The sequence below is a fragment of the Cavia porcellus genome, unplaced genomic scaffold, assembly GCF_034190915.1.
Source record: "Cavia porcellus strain 051 isolate PalLab524CR breed Dunkin Hartley unplaced genomic scaffold, mCavPor4.1 scaffold_27, whole genome shotgun sequence".
NCBI lineage: Eukaryota > Metazoa > Chordata > Mammalia > Rodentia > Caviidae > Cavia > Cavia porcellus.
Window position 1 is genome coordinate 45,671,944 of NW_026947510.1, and position 16,903 is coordinate 45,688,846.

Below are 16,903 nucleotides of genomic sequence, written 5' to 3' on the forward strand. Positions count from 1 at the left end.
CACATATAGGTTTTCTTGATCTATATTTTGTCTTCAATAAAGAGCTTATATCATTGCAAAGTTTTTCATATGCTATGTCCAGACTGCATCAGCTATGTTTTAAATAAAAACGAGTAAAATGAACTTATTATTGCATAATTTTTAGTTTTACAAGTGATCCTAATGGAAACACAACATAAAAGCATTTCAGACAATGAGAATTAACCTCTAACATTCATTGTAATATACTTAGTTGCACAAAAAAATACAACATTAAAATATTTGTTCTCATTCATTCTGCTACTTGTTCTCTGGATAGAAATGTGAAAGATATGTTTTCTTTTCACCAAAATAAATGAATGGACAAGCAAAAAATATATATTGATGACAGATGATATTTTATCAGGTATAGATCTCACATCTCCCAAGGAACAAATGGGTAAAATGAAAATGTATCTATTAAATAATATTTGCTTTCTGAAGTCAAAGTTATTTTGTCTTAATCAATTTCCATGCCTCTGGTAGAAACTTACATTCTTTATTATGTCCTCTGATAATCAGAGCTTGAAAATTTTTGAATATCTCAATTTCTTCAGCAATATTTTACTGGAAGAAGATGCCCCTTGTTCATCAGTCAAGCACAATGTCAAATTTTCAATTAATAAGGCTTGTGAAATGTACGATATACATAAACAACACATGTCAATATTGCATGAATCCACCATCATGTTAGATTTTAGGCTAGAATAACATTATCCAGACTTTTTTTTACTAAGACAGTAGGCTTTTCTCCTTATTTATGCTACATATTTCTCTCATTTTCCACTTCTGTTTTTGTAGACACTGTGATTATTAACAGTTGTGATTAAATATTCTTTCTTCAGTTACATATTAACTAGGCCTCTCATTTTAAATTTACATGCAGCATATAATCTGAAATTAACCACAGGTGCATAACAATACACAAGCAAAGACAATTCCCAGTCCTTTTCCTTTATTGTTTTTTAAAATAAATTTATTCATTTTTCTGTCACATACATTATGGGAATTCACAGTGAAATGACCAGGAACTGAAAAATAGCATACTACTGCATCAATACACTGTTTTTTTGGAAAAAACAAAAGAAGTATCTTTTTCTTCAATTAAATATGTGTTTCTTTCACTATTGCAGATGGTACAAAATGTTCGTTATTATTTGAGGGTTCTAAATTTACTTCATTTGTGTCTTTGCATTCATTTTCAAATGATTTTCCATCTTTTCCTTCATATTTTTTCTTCATGAGATGAAAAAATACAATATGAAAAATATTTCCTACAAAATTTAAGGATGTGTTCAAACCCAAGAAGGAATTTCTATAAAAGAGAGAAAGAGTAGGTTATCATTTTAAATTCTACGTAATAACTTACTATATTTTTCTGTAGCATGCAAACTTTACAGAGAAAAGTTAAAATTATACACAAAGATATGAAGACAATTCCAGTAATTTCTTTCATTAAGACTCAAGGAGTTTTGGATAATTTTTAAAGGATTACATAGATATGACAGTCAACTCTCACTGAGGAAGACAGCCAAATTCAGGGTGTCAAATAAGCCTGCCCCACCTATGGGAGAAGCAAGTTCTAAGAGGCATGCTTAAAACTCACCAAAGAAAGATAGAGGCTTACTAAATGCCTGAGACCCAATCATAGGATTAGAGACTGCCAGTCCTCTTCCTATAGTTTATATCATGTTCCTAAACAATTATTTAGTCTTTTCCTGCTTTGTTTTTAAATGGGGTGATTTTCCAGATGCCAGATAGCAACAGCTAGCAGCAGGTCTGGGTCTACAACACAACCATGACAGTAAATAACTTATATGCTACAATGCATGATGTTGCTAGCATTTTTTTAGGGGGGGAGAAGTACTGTGGTTGGTTATTTCACTTCCATTATATCTACAAAATGCCCAACTGTGTGTATTCCTGGCATTTCTTGCTTGAACGATTCCTTAGAGAAAATCAACTGTAACATTTCTATGTTGATATGAGATTATTTATCATTCTGATTTCTTTCAGGAGCTTATCTTTCATTTTGATTTTCTGTGGTTTGAACATGAAATGATTAGCTGCAGTTCTGTGTATATTTTATTTTATTTTATTTAAAAATAAGCTTGGTGTTAAGTTGGTTCTCCTCTACTGTCGGGTAACGTAAGTATTCTGAGTACGCTGAACATGAAGTCTTCTAAACTATCATGTTTTTTAAGTTAGGACAAGTATATTAAATGCAATTTGAACTTATACTCTTTCCAATCTACAATGAGTGCTTCAGGATATGACACATTGTAAATTGAGAATCAGCTATAGCTTAGAAATAAGAAAACATATATATATATATATATATTATATAGTACATATATATATGAAGAGACAGAGCTACAGAGAAGAAATAATTGAAAGTAAAAGACATACTTTTCTTATTCTTCCTTTATCTAACAGATAAAACTATGTTCAAAATAGTTGTAACAATCTGTTTGATTATGTAAAACATATTTATTTATACATGTGCTTATAAATGCTTATGTGTAAGGGGAATGAATGACAACAATGAGAAAATGAATGGAAAAGAAAAAAATTACAATAATTTTGCTATTACCAATAAAGGATGTAATGCTATTTGAAAGTTAATTTAGATTAGATGTACAGAAATACTTCAAACTCTAAGGCAAGCTATAAAACTTTTTGAAGAGTTTAACTTTTTTCTAATAAGGGAGAGAAGATGAAATTGTATAAAAATCTCCACTGAAGCCACAATAGACAGAAAAGAGTGTAAGACTCAAATAGGAACTAAAAATAAAATGTTTTGTAACTACCAACTCCACATAAGAAATAAAAACATTATGTATGGCAAACATGTGCTAATAAAAAATACTTCAATTTATAAAACTAGTATTGGAAGATCAAATTAAAACACAAACAAAATAGAACAAATAATAAAAATTAGAGCAGATATTAATGGAATTGAAAACATCGATGAAGAAAATCAAGAAACACAAAGCTACTTCTTGTAAAAGTTAAATAATATATACAAGATTCTAAAAAGAGTGAGTAGGAAAAAAGAAAGGACACGAGTTACTAGTATCAGAATGAAAGAGGATATAATATCATAGAGTCTATGGTCACTAAAAACAGGACTACCATGGAAAATACTGCACTTACAATTTTAATAGCCCATATAAAATTAATGATTTCCTTGAAAGAGCCAATGTATTCAAACTCTCAAAAGAAGAAATAGACAATCTGAACATATATAACAAAATTGAATCAATAATTATTAATAACCTTTTAAAACACAAAGCAGAAGGTCTAGATGAATTCACAAGTGAGCCACACCAAAAAAATTATATCAATTTTCTACAATCTTCTTCTTATATCATTCTACGAGGCCAATATTATCCTAATACCCAAACCAGAATAGGATATTACAAGAAAAATGAAAGGGTAGACTATCATCTCTCATGAACACAAATGCAAAACATCTCAATAAAGTCACAAATCAAGTTGACCAATTTATTTAAAATACACATCATGAAAAAGTGTGATATATTCAGACATGCAAGCCTTCTTCGATATCCAAAACTTCATTTGTGCAAGGATCTTCAACTCCAGTGCTAAACTAATTCCAGCCCATGGTCCATTAGGAACCAGGTTGCACAGCAGGAAGTGAGAAGCAGGTGAGCAAGTGAGGCTTTATTTCCATTTGCACTCCCTACAGTGCCTGAGCTCCTGTATGATCTGCAGGAGAGGCAGTATATTCTTCTGTATGTACAAACCCTACCTTGGAGCAATAAAACTTGTGCTTTTGACTTTTAATAATGGTAACTCTGTCAAAAGTTCAAATATATAAAATTAACATTAGCAGAAAGAGACTATAATAAATCAACTGATTAGAGACATATCAAAACCGTATGTTTAGGTGGCAAGTGAAAAATATGCTGCATCAGGGGACAGGTGTCATACTTCCAAGAGGGCTGATTGCTTCAAATGTACAGCTGCGTCGATGACAGGCTTTAAGTAAGAATCCAAAACTTTTAGCCCATGCATGACACACCCTTGCTGTATTTATCACTTCCATATGCACATCATTTCACACTGTGCATTTGTCTCAGTGATAGTTTTGGCAAATCGACTAACACTTCCTAGCCAGGATGAATAAAAAACAAATGTCACTGGAGAGATAAGAACACAGAAAAACTCTGTGATGAGCCAAATAAATCTAATACTAAAGAAAATACTGAATCCTTCTTAAATTCAATTCATTGCAGCATTTCACTTAAATTTCCAAGCCTATTTGGTATGATATGCGGTGACTGGTTATCCAAGCAAGCAATGAAACCTTCAAACCTGTTTTGCCATGTGGATATCAAGCACTTTGCATTAAAAGAACAAGCTTTTGGAGTTTATTAAAAAATAGTGAATATGGAAAACACAAGCTTCTTGAAAACCACCATTTCATCAAATGTGTCTGCATTGAATTGGTGTAGGGGCTAACCACATTGTTAGAGCTAAGCAATCTTTCAGTATTGGTAAAAAGTTGATACTGTCTATTTTTCAAGATATATGTCATGAACTGTAGAAGAAAGCAGAGTTCATAAGGTAGCCCGGGTTCCTTTATCAGATCACACCATTACTAGATGAATTGATGAAATAGAAAATATTGAGGCTCAATTATTAGAGAAAATTAATGCGCTAATGTATCGTACAATTCAGGTACATGAGTTTACCAATGCTGATAAGAAAACATTGCTTTTATTTCTTGGAGAATTATTCAGTTCAGGAAAGCTAATTGGCTATTTTGTGCCTGTTACATAGAGGGAGAGGCTGCTGTGACTGGGTAGCTTTCTACTTTCATGAGTCAGGTCCAAAAAGTCTGGATGGGATTTTGTACACTCTATCATCCGTAGACAAATCCTGGATAGCCAAGAAACATCAATTGAACTTAATATTTCTTGTAAGATGTGATCAAAATTATCAATTCCATCAAAATAAATGACTTTAGCTCACTTCTGTTTGTGTAGCTCTAAGAGTAGGTAGAGGCAGAGCACACATCTCTTATATACAGAAGTTTTATGGTTTTCTAAATTTAGATCACTGGACAGAGTCTGCATTAAGCAAACAGAAGCAGAGCTTGCTTTTTAAAAAAAGTTTAACAATAGGAAAACGTTTCAGTAACAGAGTGAGTCACAGAGCTTGATTATGTGACATTTTCGGTCCACAATGGAGGAAAAGATGAATATAATTTGAGCACAGGCGATCTCTTCGGTTGCCTGTTAGCGTTACTATGCCTTGTTATTAGACCAATGGGAAATTACAACCCCATTCAAGCAGAATGATAAGTGGCCCAAGAAAACCCTCAAGGCCTGCTGAGGTGCTTGATAAGGCCAAGGGAACACAGTGACAGGGTAGTAGAAGAAGATAGCTGTAAATACCAGCTATAGTCCCAATACTAGTTACAGAAATAAGTATTGTAATTGAAGTGTTTTATTTTGCTATGCTTGCTTTGTAATGTAACTGATAGAATTTAATTGATTCTTAAATATTGTTAACCTATGTTACAATGTTTTAGTTTTGAAATGTTAACAGTAAGCATCTCCCAAAGAAACACTTGCCTTCTATTCTGAAGAGAATTAGTGCATTTTCATTTGTAAGCAGGATACTTGTACCATATTAAGTGTAATTATAAACTTGTCTTTGTAGCTGGAGACTAAATATGGTTTAAGGAAATGTGTCTGCTTGTAAAGTTGACAAAGCATAGATCATGATAGTTTTGTGTTGTGTCACCTTGAGTAAATAATTCTCAGCTGACTAGCTAATCACAGAGTTCTGGGTATGACTGAATCATGCACCATGGAAGAGTGAAAACCCCTGACGGCTGGAGAAGCTGAAAACATGGATTGTCTGAAGAAAGCCACGAAGAAAGAGCAAAGCTAACCCAAGAGAGAAGACCTGAGGGTTATAACCACTAGGAGTGTCATAGGGGTGGGGTTACCCAAGCCCTTTGAAGTTTCCATCTTGCCATAGATTGCAACAGGTGCTGGACATGGCACTATGGGATCTAATGTTCATCCTGCTGGAGTTTGTTCTTGCTTTTGTCTCATTCTTTTTTATGCCTCTTCAAAAGTTTATCTTGTGCTACTGTATTTTGAAAGTGTTCAATGCTGTTTGCATATCTAAAGGGAATCATGGTGAGGAGTTTGTCTTAAATCTGAGAAAATTAGGACTTGCACTTTTTGGCAGTGTTGAAACAATTAGGATGCTGGCAACTCTTAGAGATGGAATAAATGAATTTTGATAAAAGGATGCAAGTGAATATATTGACGACCAATGACAGAATGTTGTGGCTTATGTCACCCTCCCCAAAGTCTCAAACATTCATAGATAAAGCTTTTGGGATGTGACTAGATAATGCATGTGTAACATTGAATCATGGGCTTGTTTTCCTAGATAGGAAAACATTGATTGGTTTATAGCTGACTGTGATGCTAGGCAATGAAGCCTGGGGATAGATAAGACACTGTTGGAGATATATAAATATGACTGAAACCTCCAAAAACTGTGAATCTAAATACATTTCTCCTTTAATTTGTTGAGGTCAGACATTTTGTTCCAGCCACAAGAAAGTAATTAAGATAACATGTTTCAAACATTAGCAAGTTTTGAAAGAAACAGTCAGGATGTTTTTCTCTGACCTGATGCTAGATCACTTATCCCAGCTTTTAAGTTTAACAAAACTCAATACAGAAAATTGAGATTTACTGGATACCAGGAGTGTAGATCCGGAAGCGAAAAAATTCATTCAAAAACACCAAGGAATTTCTTTTAACTATTTTTTTTCTTTTCCTTTATTTTTTCCCTTGACTTTTCCTTTATTGATTGTTGTTTGTTCGTTTGTTTTAGAGATTTAGGTTCAGAGTCTTGTCACAGTTTATATTGTTGGCCCCCAGGCCTCATGCACTTGCACTGTGCATTTGTGATTGTTTCTTTGTCTAGTGCTTGGATTGATGGTGTCAGTGCTACACCTGCCTAGGGGTGGAGCCAGATACCATATAACGGCAGGAAGAAGGTGTGTCTCCCTCTCTTGCCAGTTTCCACCTTGCCGTTTGCAGCCACCATGAACTGCGGCCCTGCCATGCCACCCTGCCTTGGAGCCAACTTAGTGTGGACTGAAACCTCCAAAAACTGTAAGAAATAAACCTTTTCTTCCCCAACTTTGGGAATCAGGTATTTCGTCTCAGCAATGAGTAAAGAGTAACTAGACATGTCTCATGCTTTCATCTTTTCTGCTTTTAACTTTTTTCCTTCTGACATTTTTCCTTTGCTCTATTTTTTCTTTCTTCTCTTTTTCTATTGCAGCTATCTAACACTACTAATTTTCATTTGCTCCTAAATAGTATCTTCCATCTCACATTTCTCCCCTCCTTCTCATCTTCCAGTGATTAACATTTCAAATTCTACTTTTCTCACTCTCTGGTACTCAAACTTCTCTATGTTTAATGTAATTTTAGATAATAAACTCTTTGTTATTAGTGTTCACTACTGCTCTACTCTTAGTGGACACAAAATTGTTCCATTTAGCAGATATTTAACATATGTCAATATTTGGTTTATCTAAGCATTTATAATATCTTATAGTTCACTTTTCTGTTGTTAAGAATGGTATGTTATAAGTTATTATGGTATCCCAATATCCACTTTGTCTTTTATACTATTTTTTGATGATTTTATTAATATAGCTAAGGTGATACAGTCATTGCCATTAGTTGGATATTTTAGAATTTCAGTATCTGGACTGCCTTGTGACATTAACATTATTATGACCAGTTCCCAGAAAAATGTGTACTCATCCAAATATATTGGACCCTGCCTGCCCAAATAAACAGGTGCTTGATTCCTGGACAGAGGCAAAGGCCTATAATTAGATATGCTAAGAGGAAACCACTGAAAAGCATCGATTAACTAATGAGAACTAGCAACAGAACCTTTCACTATAATGAATTACAAGCCCCAGTGCACACATGCATACATATTCACAAACACACACAAGCAAACAAATAAACAACAAATTGAAACACAAAAAGAGAATTCAACAAAATGTTTCCACAAACTCTCAAATCTCCAATGCTGGTCCATAGGGCATTTATGTGAAAGAAATCAAAAGCTTTACAACCAAATTATTCAAAAGAATAAGACAAGAAATTTAAAAAATCCATAAGGTGCTTGATTAGTAAAAAATACCTATAACTAAACAGACATTGTATCTAATGAAACCAACAGGGAGTTCACAGAAGACAATCATAATCTAGTGGGCTTGAAAAATGATTAAAAACAGGGATACTCAACATAAATAAGGGTCATAGTAGTAGAAAGTTACAAAGAGAAATTCACAAGATTAAAATTCTATTAAATGTATGGCCAGCAGACATAACCAGTGTGAGGATGGAGTGTAAGAACTATAAGACAAGGGGCTGAAGATTTAGCTCAGCGGCATAGGTGTCTGCCTTGCAAGCAGGCAGTTGTGAGTTCAATCCCCAGTACCGATAAAAAGGAAAAAGACAAAAAAAAAAAACCCTAGAAGACAGAATAAACACTAGTAAAAGACACTTTGAAAACAGTAATACAACGTGAAAAAGCATCCATCTGCCACTGCATGACACCAAAAGATTAAGATGAATAGGAATTAGTAAAAAATCAAATGAAGCCAAATGGCGTAAAAAGTTGTTTACTAAAATAATATCAGAAAACTTTCTAAATATGGAGAAAGAATTAAACATATAGACAGTTGACACATACAGAACACATAACCATCTAAAGATAGTTTTTTGACACAAGGAGAAATGTTGAAAACATAAAAGAATTGAATCTAAGCTATTTGTCTCTTTTCTATGTGATTTTAGATGATTAGTTATTATCCATTAATCATAGTTGAATCATATTTAAGGGGAAAAGGATAAAACATTCACTTTTATAGTTTTTGTGAGTATTAAGTTGAAATTCTTCACTACCTGATATATAGTGCTGGTTACACTCTAAGGGTTCATTAAATGATGACATGAATTTTTAATTTATTATTATATTCAAAATGACACACTTTTGGAGTTAACCTAATCAAAGGAGAGTTTGATGAATGAAATACATATAGGACAACTCACCCAAATAGTAAGGAATCATACATCCTACAGGCTCCTCGTGTTCCACAGCTTGTAGTGGACCATTTTAAACATGTTCTATCAATCAGGGCCCCGAAATATACTGGAGCTAGAATTCCTCCTGCAATGTGAGATGACAAGCCATCAATCCATGGAACATTTCAAGTGAAACTGGCTGGTAGACCACATCAATCCACTTTCCAGTAAAAAAAGTTGAAAATCTTGGGAGACTTATTGTTTTGATTTGATAAAATGTTTGTCAAACATGATACAAATTGACCCTTCAGATGGCAGAAAGGAAGGACTCATGATTTTACTTCTCCTTTTTTCTATTTTGGTGATGATTTTTAGAATGTTTTTTCATGTAAGAATGACACTAGTCCATACATCATACTTCTATTCCATTTTGCTTTAATCTGGTTTAACTTTTGTCACAAAGCAATCTTAGAATGATAAGGGACTAATAATGACTGAAGAGGAAAGTGGTATTGAGTAAAATGGGTGAGACAGTTGCAGGTTTTGAAAACATTACAGCCACCCTCGGAGAGATGAATACATATCAAAAATATTTTTTCAAGTAGTGGCAGTAATGTGAAAAAACTTACTGAATTAAAGTCAGTAAAGTTAGAAAAATTATGATTATAATCTTTATTGAAATCTTTAATCTTATGAGTTGTTTTTAATTATTTTAATTTAATAAACTAGATAGCTTCTCAAAATTCACAACTATTTTTTACTGAAGCCAATTGTGAGTTACAAGTTTGGTACTTATAGATAGTATACATCAAATACAAATATGATGTCAAATTGCAATCGTGTAATTAGAATGTCAAAAATCTTTATTAAAAATTCTATGTTGCTGAGACTGTAGATCCACAGCAGAACACTTCCCTAGGACATATGAAGTTCTGAGTTGAATTTTGCAACAAAGCCAAAAAGAAAAAGAAAAAGAAAAAAAAAAGAAAGCCTACTGAAGTTAAAATAAAGTTCTATGTTGCTTGGAAGATTTCTTCAATTCTCAGAATCTTGTGTCAACATATGAGAAGGAATACTACCAACCCAGATTCTAAGTTAGGCTTTTGTGCTTTGAGGTGGTAAGCAGGCACTTCTATTATTTCTAGAGGTCGGGAGATCCCACCAAGTAGAGAGGTGCCAGGAGAGAGATGCACAGCAGAGTATGCTGTAGAGAGGATTGGTATGGAAGCTTACAGCACCTCCATCATCTCATCTTACTCATTCCCTACAATTCTTTCTTTAACTTTTGGGAGTCTAGGACACTCTTCTCAAATCCCCTTCCTGGCAAGGTTTCCACTATAATTTAGCCACAGTCTTATGCTTCTTAGTTTGGCTTCCAAAAGTCCCAAAGTTTTTCTTCCACTATTTCCTTAAATTCTGCCATTCGTGATTGGCTCTGCCTCACGATGAGTGCTCTGCTCAATCCTCAGGACAAGGATGAGCATAGACTTCTAAATTTTACAAAATAGTACCCACAAGTGTCAAGAGAGAAGTTGTTAGAATAACAATGGGAATCTGGGAACAAAATTCGCAAATCACAACAAGGAGGAGAGTGTGATTTCCTAAATCTCTGACACGCATCTCATTTGAATAGTGAGAAACAGGCCTTTAGTCTGTAGAGTTTATGGCGTTACTGTTACTCTTTGTCAATAAATTTCACAATGTCCTGAGCTAATTGTTAACTTAAATGTTCTTTTAATGTAAGATGCTTAATTCTAGAGTCTGAGTTTCATTCTCCTTCATATTTTGAACATCTGGTTAGATACCCAGCCTTACAATAATTAACAATGCAGAGCTCCAAAGCTAATATCAGATTTTTATTGTTTTTCACTATCTCAGCTTCAAATTCATAGGACTCCCAAGTTGCTTCAGACATTACTTACATAGTGCCTCCATTTAGAAATAAGGCCCTCTACCCTGCCTAGTTGGAAGAAATATCCCTAAATAGAAAATCCATAAAGACTGCCTACCTTTCTGTTATAGCATATAATACAAAGATGATAGTGATTTGCTCTTAACAGATTGATTTTTAGAATTAGCAATCAAATTCTCTTTAAGGTCACACAGTTATCCTGTCTCCTATGTATTATTTTTACAATGAAAATAGAAACAATTCTTACTTACATTTCATTAAATTTTCATATAATGATACATTAATAACATTCAGTTTTTGTGCTTTGACACAAATATTGATCTCCTGAACTTAATATATTCTCATACCTAGTGATCGTAAAATTAGTGAATGGAAACCCACTGCAAGTGATTTCAGCTCAGGTTGAACAATTCTGAAATAAAACAAAAGCAAAGAAATATTAAATAGCTTTAAAGTACCAAACTGAGTTCAATATTAAAATATTCTTGTATTATTTTTCCTCAAGAATGACTGAAAACACTCAAGTGAATGATGCACATTGTAGGTTATTATTTTCTGTTTTAAAAGATACATACTTTTAAAGTACTACATTATTCATTTAATGTGTTATGATTTCAAGGAAGAATCACAAACATTTTTTTCATTTTATTCATATGAAAATCCCAGAAGAACATGACTGTAACAGGTTTTGTGATGCCTATGGAGATGCTGATCATGCTGAGATTGTTCAGTGAACATCGTATGTAGGAAAAGAGCAGATTCCTTTACCCAGGCATAGATCTTTTCTCACCTCACATATTTCTGTTTGATGTAACAGAAAGATTTACTACTACATTTACTGAATTACATAATGCAAACATAATAGCAGAAAATGTTATCTCTATTCTACTGTCTATGGTCAATATTATTTTAAATACACACAACACATTTGAATCCACAGTTAGAAATTCACTCAGCCTGTAATTTAGAATTTCACTGACTTTACTTTTAGAAAACTATTCCTGTGACGCCATCTTCTTTGGTTCAGTAAGCTGATGATATCTCTAGTCAACTGATAAGCTAATACATATCCAGCCAAAGAAAATAATGTGGTAGCAATAGAAGTGTTGAGCTCCCTAGAGAGGATTGCAACTCAAAACAGAAATCATATTTTCAGAAATGCTGAACTGAGTGATACAGTTTTGTTTAGTTTTGCTTTGTTTTTATTTCCCTAATGTATTTGGTGAATATTTAACAAATATTTTCTAAGCATCTCCTGGGAGATGTCATGCTGGTTGTAATTTTTAAAAATGAGATAAAAGATAATTCATATCAACTATGTGACTTGGAGAACATATCTAACTGCACTTAGCTTCTGTTCCCTTGTTAAATAGGCATAATAATTCTTATCTCATAAAGTGTGAAAGTCCAACTCAATGAGGATGCACTTTATTCCTCAATTTTATTCACAGTTATTTGGTTGGTAATCTTTTCAGGGGAACTATGATTTATTGAGGCCCTAAAATGTACTTGAGGGAGCTTGCAGTTGTGGCAAATGCCTAAAGTCACAGCTCCTTGCTAGGGTGAGGCAGGAAGATCATTTGAACTCAAGTTTAAGACAAAATTGTTCAATAATAAAAACCTGTCTCAAAAACAAATAATAGAAAAAGTGGGGGGATAAAAGGGATTTGAGAGCTTACAAAATTACTCAGGCAAATTTGAATTAAATATATCGTATTAAAAATTTAACATGGGGTTTCTGGGAAATAATGGAGTAATGGGCAGTAGCAAATCAACATCTCTGAGATTTGTAATCCAGGTTCTGGAATATAGCGATACAGGTAAGAGAAAGAGTGAAATAACTCAGTGGTACTAGCAAGGATCTGATGCAAAAAATGGAGACAAGGTAAAAAGCAAAGAGCCTCTAGAAGAGGTAGGTGCTAAATGGTGCTTTCTCTTGAAATCCCAGTTCTTGATGTGATAAAAACACCTCAAATCTATTGTAGCACAAATGCTACAGGTGACTCCAAACATCTGCATGGAGAAAGAAACCAGTGAAACAGAGCAGAGAAAATTGGACTGCAGTGATCAGTGAGTTATTTCAATTCAGACAGTCCCAGAAGGGTGTGAGTGGCTGGCCTCCATTTTGTAAATGAGCCTGCTAAACCCAGGACTCAGAGGAGCCATGGATTGATTCCATCTGGGGACTCCCAGTGGCAGGGTGAGCCATGGCAGCTATCCAGATACAATCGACGAAGTTCAAACTGGCAAGAAGCACCTGAAGTATTATGTGCTGAAACATTCAGGTTCCAGCTTCACAACCGTAAAGCAGTATCATTCTGAACTTCAGAGGGCTTGAAAGTATAGACTTGTTAGGATCATCCACCAAAACACCGTAACTGTACTGTAGGCTTGTTGGGATCAGCCAACATGAATCTGGTCTCTGCTTTTCCCCTTTCTCTACCAATGACAATAGTCACATGCCCTGACGTGACATTATTTTCCGTTACTTTATTTGCTTTTATTATTTTGATTGTTTCTTTTATTTTCGTGTGAGTGTAAACATTGTTTCTAGGTTTTAAAAATTGTTTTTGCTTTGTTTTGGTCTTATTTCTTGTTCTTTCTTCTTTCCTTCTCTCCTACCTTTCTTTAAACCAGTTTCCCAAAGCTTTTATAATCTTCTTTTGCAATTTACCTTTACTTCTAATCCCTTTCTCTTTTCTTTATCTGTTTTTTCCTCTTACTTCCTTTAAATTTTTCTACTGAGGCTAAAATCACTCTGCTGAGAGAATAAATATTTAATGTGTAAACTATTTTACATTTTGTTATATATTTCTAAATCCTGTCCATATGGTTAAAAGTTTCAAATTAATACTTACTACAGTTTGCTATTTCCTAGGCAGTCCTTGATACTGTTATTACTAAATGTACTACTTTAGGCAAAGTGACATATTTCTTCTAATCAGTTCTTTTCCCTTGTATCACAAGAACTACATTGCCTGAGGGTCATAAAAAAAATACTGTGGACCAGTGCCTAAAAACCAGAGCCTAGAACAAAGAGCCAGCAGCTCTTCATCTCCAATAAATTACAGAGGTTGGATCTTGCAACAGATTCGAAACTCAAAAGCCAGCTACATCTGGAAAATATCACTAAAAAGCAACTATTTCCTAAGGAATTCTTGGTAAGAGCAATAAAACTTGCTACCACAAGCAATATCAAAGCATAAATGCTAAAACTAAAATAAGAAAAGTAGAAAATGAAAAAACACAGAAGCAAAATGCAACCCCAGAAGTATAGCTTACTCAGGCAAACCCAGGAGGTGATGAAATGGAATAATTTGAAAATGACTCACCTAAACTCTCCAAAACATACCAATGGAAGAAACAAAACATATAGGTAAGACTCTAGCAGTATTCAAATTGGAAATGATTTCTTAAATATCTAAACACATGATGACCATAATGAAGGACATGATTAATGAATCTCGAAAAATACAGATTTTTAAAAGATAATAGTGTTTATCAATGCCCAAAATAAGAAGGAAATGGAACATATGAAACAGATTCAAACAGATATCCAGGAGATTACAAATTAAAGTACAGACTGTAGAATGAACAAATGTCAGAACAGAATATCAGATCTAGAAGACAGGTCTGTGGTTAGTAGTGATAGAAAGATTGTTTTTAATATAAAAGTAACAAAATATCAATTAACAGCAAAAATAACAAAAAATAACAAAAGGCTTATCAAAATCAGTGGAGATAACACAATAACATAAACATCTGTTAACAGAAGTAATGGCAGAAAACTTCCCAAAGAATTAAAAGAGCTTGATGTACAGATAAGTGAGGAATGTGAAATTCCTATTAATTGCCATAAAAACTATACTAAGGCATACAATTGTAAAGATTGCAGAAATTCAGCACAAAAACAGAATATTATAAGCTTTTAGAAAAAAGATAGTAATCACCTATAAAAGAAAGTCCATAAGAATAAAGGCAGATTTGTCAACATGAACTATTAAATCGAAGAGAGTTTTGAGTAAAGTATTTCATGTCCTAAAAGAAAACAACTTCCAATACAGATTGATGCACTCCTTAGAATTATCTTTCATAATTAATAGATAAATAGACCTCCATTACAAACAACACCTAAAGAAATTCATGACCACCATACTAGGACTCCAAAATATTCTGAAGAATATTCTGGATATTCTACAGTTCCATGAACCCAGGTGAAAAATCTTTGTTATCTCTCTCTAGAGAGAGATAGCAAATACTACAGTTCCATGAACCCAAGTGATAAGAATCTACTAAGAAAGGCAAACATCAAAGACAACAGCAAGAAAGGGAACCAAAAAACCAAAAAATTATATGATAGAAAAATTATGAAACAGAAAATTATAAATAAGTATATATCAGTTATAACTATCAAAGGAAAAGGTCTCAATACATCAGTCAAGAGAAACAAATTGCTCAATGGTCCAAGAAGCAAAATCGAACAATATGCTGCCTATAAGAAACTATTGCAAATAGAAATCAGAAAATCATTCAGATTATACACCATTACCAAGTAGTATTCATCCCAGAGATTCAGGGATGTTTCAACATAAACAAACAAATAAATATGATATACCATAATTACAGAAACAAGGACAAAAACTACATGATAATCTCAATAAATGCAGGAAAAAAAACCAATATCAATTCATGATAAAAAAAATTCAGATAATAGGTTGTCTTTATTGCAATCTGATAAAAGTCATTTATGGTAAACAGCAGCTAGCATCATAGGAGTGGTTGAAAACTGAAAGTTTCACTCTAAAGCCAGGAACAAGACAAGGATGCCCACTATCTTCACTCCTATTCAATATAGTTCTGGAAACATTAGCCACACTAGTCAACAAAAAGAAATAAAATGATTAATGATAAAGAAGGAAACAGTTAAATAATTGGTATTTATAAATGACCTCATGAAGAAGATCCCCAAAACTACACAAAAGACTGCTACATTTAATAACCAGATTCAGTAGAGTAATTGGATGCAAAGTAAATGCTCAAAAACCAATTGCATTCCTGTACACAAATAACTCACTGAAAGAGAGTTTAAGGAAACTCCTCAATTCACAATGGCATTGAAAAAGATGAAACACAGAAATCAATCCAAAAAATTAATAAAAGACTTCTAAAGTACTCTGAAAAAGGAGATCAAAAGAGTATAAGCAAGGGAAAGCTATCTCTTGTTATTAAGTAGAAAGAACCAGGATAGCGAAAATGGTCCTAATTCCAAAAGTGTTATCCAGATTTAGTGCAATCCTAATTAAAAAAAAAAAAAAAACACAGACATATCTCACAGAACATATCTCACAGAATTAAAGAAAACAATCACTCATTTGGAACCAGAAGAGGTCTAGAATAGCAAAAACTATTCTGCTTAACAAGTCAAGCCATGGGGCATCAAAATTCCTGATTTGAAATTATATTATAAAGCTTCTTTTGTAATAAAAATAGAGTGGTAATAGCAAAAAATTTTAAAAATAAATAAAAAGCATCCAATGATCAATGAAACAGATTCAAAGATTCAGACATAACTCCAAACACATTCAGCCACTAGAAGAAAGGCATCCTTTTTAACAAATGGAGCTGGAAAACTGGCTTTACATGTGCCAAAGATTAAAGCTAGACCTATATCTCTTACCATACCCTAAACTAAAATTGAAAAGAATCAAATATCTAAATAGTAAAGCAAAAATACTAAATCTGCTGGAAGACAGAATAAATAGAACAGTTGATGATATACATTTAGGCAAAGACTTTATGGAAGAGATCCTGACCATACAGGAAGTAGTGCAAAGAATCAACAACTGGGATTCCA

General features: G+C 33.4%; 1 protein-coding gene across 2 annotated transcripts in view; it reads right to left on the reverse strand.

Annotated features, from left to right (window-relative positions):
- Positions 1–966: 966 nt before the first annotated feature.
- Positions 967–16,903, reverse strand: part of LOC100718313 (solute carrier organic anion transporter family member 1B3-like) — an 89,088-nt gene continuing 73,151 nt past the window's right edge. The window contains exons 13-15 of one of the 2 annotated variants that reach the window (XM_003470326.4): positions 11,397–11,461; positions 9,165–9,282; positions 967–1,333 (exon numbers count right to left, since the gene is read on the reverse strand). In XM_003470326.4, the coding sequence (XP_003470374.3) occupies positions 1,123–1,333; positions 9,165–9,282; positions 11,397–11,461 (394 nt within the window). In that variant the 3' untranslated portion in view covers positions 967–1,122. The remainder of the gene's footprint in view (positions 1,334–9,164; positions 9,283–11,396; positions 11,462–16,903) is intronic. The other variant, XR_010043881.1, reaches the window with a different exon arrangement.